Raw genomic sequence first — 6,022 nt, 5'->3', positions numbered from 1 at the left:
ACAGTGAAGTACAAGTAGTAAACATTACTGCTGTCCTGTGTTTAATAAAAGCAATATGCAAAGAAAATCCTAAAATCAGTTTTTGACTTTCAATTCATAGTGTCATAAGTTGTGCATTCGTCTACTGTTATTTTTCATTACTGTCAATAAATATATAAGTTGTACCTAAAATTCTCAAGCATGAATATGTCAACAAATTAGATGATTTCCGATCTGACTGAAGTGTCGCTTAAGTGGATAATATTCCTGCGAGTGCTGCCTCCAATTTCTTGTTAAGCACAAAATGCAGGTAGGGGTGCCTACACTGCTACAACACTGCTGATGCTGCCTTCTCTCCACCACGCCACCAATCGTCAACTTATCGTGGACAAACAGTAGTGTAGTGTTATATGACGATGACGACGATGATGATGATAGCCGAGAGAGTGAAACCCATGCCAGCACATAGCCTGCTCCTCACAAATGGCACCAAGGGGGCAACCAAGCTTAAAGCCCCATCTGATGGATGGATGGATCACCATCAACAGTGTCACATGTCCACACTTTATCAGACACTGTAGAGAGATTTGGTATTTAAACCATGACACGGGCACAACATCTGGCAATCAGGAACTTATTCCACTACTTCTCTGTGCCTTGCTGGCCAACTACTGAGAATGAAAATTTTTCCCACCACCAGGATTCAAACCGGCTTATCCCAGGTTGAGCATCACCGTAAAAGCATGCGTTAGCGACTTCAGCCACAGAGGTGGGTTCCAGTGGTCCTTTTGTAAACAGTCTTTTGTGTAGGTACTTCTTGGCCACACAAAACATTTAAACGTTTACAAATATTCCTTTCTTATTACTTCCTTCCACAAAAACCTTGTAGTCCATTTCTGTCCATGATAGTCACCTTCAATCTTGTCCATAGCTTTCTCTACTTAATGACAAACAAGTAGTGTCCTTTCACTATGCACAAACTGCCATTTAGTGTGTGAATGGTGTACTAGAATCAGTTCCTTGTCCTGAAAGAGGACGTGACCGTACTTTGAGCAATATTTGTAAAAGAATGCAATGGTAAATCATTTTCAAACACCCTCATAATTGTTATTGTTGTGGTCTTCAGTCCAAAGATGCAGCTCTCCATGCTGCTTTATCCTGTGCAAGCCACTTCATCTGCGAGTAATTACTGCAACCTATATTATTCTGGATCTGCTTACTGTATTACTCTCTTGGTCTCCCTCTATAGTTTTTAGCCCTCAAGCTTCTCGCCAGTACTAAAATGGTGATCACTTGATTCCTCAAAATGGGTCCTACCAACAGATTCCTTCTTCTAGTCAGATTGCGCCACAAATTTCTCGTCCCTCTTAATACTGCCAAGAAATTCATTTAGCGCTAAGAATTTAAAATGTTGACTTCACTGCTAATTTGTTTCTATATTGTGATATTGAACTGTTACCTTTATGAATGTTCCATCAAAGACTGTAAACACTGTTTTGTTGAAGCTGAGTGATGAGGTTACTTGTCAACCATGCCCTGTATCCTTAATAATTTTCTTCGCATCCTATGTGATCACAAATGTCGCAATTATGTCATTTATAAAACAGAGGGGGGCTGCAAAAAAGGGCCATTAGAATCTTGTTTGGGTGCAAGCCTAGAGACTCTTGTAAACCCCTGTTTAAGAAATCTGGTATTCCTCCATTACCATGTGTATACATTATGGAAACCCTTTTGTTCTTTAAAGGAGACTGCAAAAAAACTGTGATATACATGATCACTTTACCAGACAAAACAGAAACTTACATATGACTCAAATCAGCACAGCTCTGTGCCAAAAAAGGTACTTTTCACATGGGAGTTAAGCTTTATAACAAACTTCCTGAAAACATAAAAGCTATCACTGAGGTCAATACATTTGGAAAATCTCTAAAGTCATATTTACAGCATCACTGCTTTTACTCCATTGAACAATATTTAAATTTATGAAATGTGTTATATAAATACTTACGTGTAAAGTGTATTATTGTAACCTTATATATGTATGCCTTGAAATGACTTTCAGCCTGTATATTTATAACATGACTTGTCCAATGTCTTATGCATAAGCTGCTATGTAGACAATAGGACCAATAAAAAATACAATACAATACAATCTTATGTATTTAGTGGCAAATAATATATCAAGAAACACAGTGGACCAAGAACAGGACCCTGCAGTGTCCACTGCTTTACAGTTTCCCCAATTACTTCCAAATGTATCAATTTTGTTATGTCCAAGGATAACCTTCAGTTTCCTGTTTTGGAACTTTGAAAGGAATCACTGATAAGTTCCCATAATACTCAAACTTGTGCGGAAAGAGTGTTCCAAGCAGCCTAATGGTTCTATTACTGCATCTGAGCTCATTCTGTCATCAGATCTTGAAAACATTTCACCCAAAAATAGTTAATTGCATTTTCTGTTGATAATCAATTATTGATACCAAATTGTCTGACAAATTGTTATGTATACTGAGATTTTTCAGTCCTTTTTATATGAAGTCTCTTTAGAAACCCTTGAAAATACTGCTAGTAAGGAAAATTACTTTCTACAAGATGTTTTAGCAAGTATTAGATATGGTGTACTGGTCTTCACAAATGATTTGATATTTCATTACACCCAGTGAACTTTAAAATCAATTTTAAATCGTTAACCCCTCCCACTAAACGGAAAATGGCACTTGACATTGTGAATTTTGTTTTCCAATCTCGAGCCCCATTAGACAATATTTTTTTGTAGCACTCTCATGCTCCAATCTGAAATGTGAGTGTAAAATGCTGCACAGCTCAGTCTTCTTGAGAAGCCTGTGTTAACTATACGTTGAATGACAAGCAGTCGTTTCTGAGGAAGAGACTGTAGAGCTTTTAGAAGAATGTCTAAGTGAAAATGAGTACAACAATTATTCTGATGACAGTGATTTATTTTTAAACAGTTCATGTCAAATGACGATGGAAATAGTCCTAGCTAAAGAGTTTCAAAAAATATTACACAACATAATGTTTTATATTGTAATGCTCATGTAAATATATATGAATGAAAGCATTTTTTTCAATATATACCCTTATTTTCGGTCAATGGCCTCATTATTTCCAGAAAGAGACTTATATTATTCCTTGTGGTGCACTCGTCAGCTGGGCGGGAATTATTTAAATAAGAATGCACAGAGATGCTCTGTCTCTGCTTTGATGATGATGAGGTCCCATACTCCGAGGAGCGTATGGGACAATGCGGGAGACCCGCACCGCTGTACTAGGCAAGGTCCTAATGGAGATGGTTTGCCATTGCCTTCCTCCGACCGTAGTGGGGATGAATTACAGAGTACAAAATGCTAAAGAGTAACGTACTCCTTGCATATTTCTTGCAGTCTCATATGACATAATTGTCTTATAAAACCAGGTTTGCCTGTAATGATAAAATTCTGATTTACCTTCTCTTTCACTGTCAGGATGTAATGTAAGTAGCGAAATCCTGCAACAGGGCAGTGAATTTGCTTTATAGTATGATCTTACATGTCTATGATGCTCATCACATGGGTATTGCTATCATACAAATAAAGTATTGCAACATTCCTTTGACTCAGCCTGTGAACGTAGTGCACCACGAACATCCCCAAACACAACCATAATAACTGATTTGCTAGTTCCTCCATACCTGCATGCAAAGGAAATCTAAGAAATTAGTTGGAACAAGCTGCAATATACCAAAGATACCATGACTGAATCCCATGCTATGGTGACAAACTCGTACAGCATACCTCCATAATATTCTCTTTAAATCCATGCCAGATAAAATTTGCAATTGTCAGCACTGTTAAAGCTTCAGTACTAAAAAATGATATCACAATTATTTTGTGGGACAGTAGTTCACAAGCTACTTAATAATTGGTCAAACATGAACAGCAGGAATGAAGCTGACAGAGACAAATAAAAGAAGCAACAGATATTGATTTTTTTTAAAAAACTACCTCAGAATTTGTTTTATCAATCAAGTGAATATCTCTCTCTCTCTCTCTCTCTCTGTCTCCCCAATTATTTATTACTTATTTCAAATGTCTTCTTTATTTCAAATATCTAAACGCAGAAAATTTCTAGGGTACTGGAAATAAATAACTTTCAAAACAACTTTTGCAACAGTCAGACAATTGCCAGCATAAAATTTATTAAAAACAGAACATATATACATCACAATGCATCCTATGCATAAATTTGTTTTACATGCTGTTGAATGCATTGATGAAAGTGTTTCTTATCTGCAACCACAAATACAACAAATGTGCAGTATAGTTTTAATTTCTTCAAACAGTTGCAGTTTTAAAAAGTACCACAAAATTGCAAATGTGCCAGATATTACTTCTGACCACAGTTTGTACATAAGTGTTTAATACAATTTCATTATTCTGCGTAGTTAATTCTGATGAAAATACTAATTACATCACCATATACAGGCCAATAAAATAAAATAAATTATTGTTTTAAATGCTAATGGCTGTTTCATTGAGATATGTACAATCACAGCAAACACTACATACAGTCTCTTGACTGGTAAAACAAAATGTAACCAGTTTCGGAAGACTTCTGAATGTCTGATGTTAGACCATAAAAGTCTTCAATTGTGGATGCATCAATTTTCTGGAAAAAAGAAAAATCAAAAGATTAGTATTAATTGACAATAGAGTCCAAATACAACTTTTCTTGCTTCCTTCTTCCTATCACGTTTGGCTTAATCATTGTATGCTAAAAGCAGTTATTATCCACACACTTGCATCTTTACTCCCTAGGTCTGAACTGGTGACTTCTGAGAATTCCTAACATATATGACGATGATGATGATGATGATGATGATGATGATGACAACGGTGACAGTATGGGGGTGTGGGCGTACAACAGCAATGTTTCTACCAACTGTGCCATTATTTTGAGAGACAAGTCTGGTTAAAGGCTACAAAAGCACTGAAATATGAAGCATGCAGAAAAACATAAAGAATGCCCTAAAATCAGTGTGTTAGTAGGATTGATAAGCAAGAATAGTAGTTGCAGGGCCCTGAGATGTCATAGCAGTGATGCATGTGCATACATTTGTTTGTATTTATATGTGCAAATCTGTTTGCCTGCCTGAGATTGAGAGACAAGTGGCTTAATGTAATGCATGACCTGACTATTAGTATGATCAGTTGAAAGTTTAGAACTGTGGAACGTTTTTGCTGATGTTACATCATATTCCCTCCCTTCCCACCCCTCCCCTCAATCTTTTTTTCTCTTGTGGGGTTGTACAAGTGTAAAAAATCTGGGATGTGTGCAGGCTCTCTATGGTCATTAGTTTTAGGGAAATGAGTCGTATGTGCTGCATATTCATTTCAAGAAAAATATGTTAAACCACCACGTAAAACTAAACCACAGAGTTTTACAAAAGAAGACTGTAATGGTGTACTTCCAGGCATTCTTCTGAGTTCTTTCCATTTTCCGCACAATATTTTGATGGCCAATCCGGGGAAGTTCAGCCGCCAAGTGCAAGTCTTATTTCAGTTGACGACACATTGGGTGACTTACGCGCTGGTGGCGAGGATGAAAAGATGATAAGGACAACACAACGCCCAGTCCGCAAGTGGAGAAAATCTCCAACCCAGCCAAGAATCGAACCCGGGCCACTGCATGGGAGGTAAGCACGTTACCACCCAGCTAAGCAGGCGGACTGCATAAAATGGAAACTTGGTGGAATGCCCAGAAGCACACCAGTTGCACTGAGAGACCATAAAGAAGACTGTTTGACAGCACAGAACCCAAAGTGACAATGAAGCAGCTGACTGGAAAAAGAGAAATAGTTTGTAGCAAATACAAACAGCCTGAGAAACAAGGTACTTTCTATTAAAGTATGTTGGGATAAAGATGACAATTAATAAATGTATGCTATAGTAGATAATCTGTGCGAAGTCTGTCACAACACAACAGTTAAGGTGCCCCATTAAGCAGAAGGAAAAGCAGTTTTCTTATTCCAATAGTCCAGGTAAAA

General features: G+C 37.3%; 1 protein-coding gene across 2 annotated transcripts in view; it reads right to left on the bottom strand.

The window, feature by feature from the left end:
- Positions 1-4,138: 4,138 nt before the first annotated feature.
- LOC126198658 (ubiquitin carboxyl-terminal hydrolase 46) overlaps positions 4,139-6,022 on the bottom strand; it is a 100,046-nt gene continuing 98,162 nt past the window's right edge. For both annotated transcript variants that reach the window (XM_049935133.1, XM_049935132.1), the window contains exon 9: positions 4,139-4,644. In XM_049935133.1, the coding sequence (XP_049791090.1) occupies positions 4,537-4,644 (108 nt within the window). In that variant the 3' untranslated portion in view covers positions 4,139-4,536. The remainder of the gene's footprint in view (positions 4,645-6,022) is intronic.

The sequence above is a fragment of the Schistocerca nitens genome, chromosome 8 (assembly GCF_023898315.1).
Source record: "Schistocerca nitens isolate TAMUIC-IGC-003100 chromosome 8, iqSchNite1.1, whole genome shotgun sequence".
In the NCBI taxonomy this organism is placed as follows: domain Eukaryota; kingdom Metazoa; phylum Arthropoda; class Insecta; order Orthoptera; family Acrididae; genus Schistocerca; species Schistocerca nitens.
This window is presented reverse-complemented; position numbering and strand designations above follow the sequence as displayed.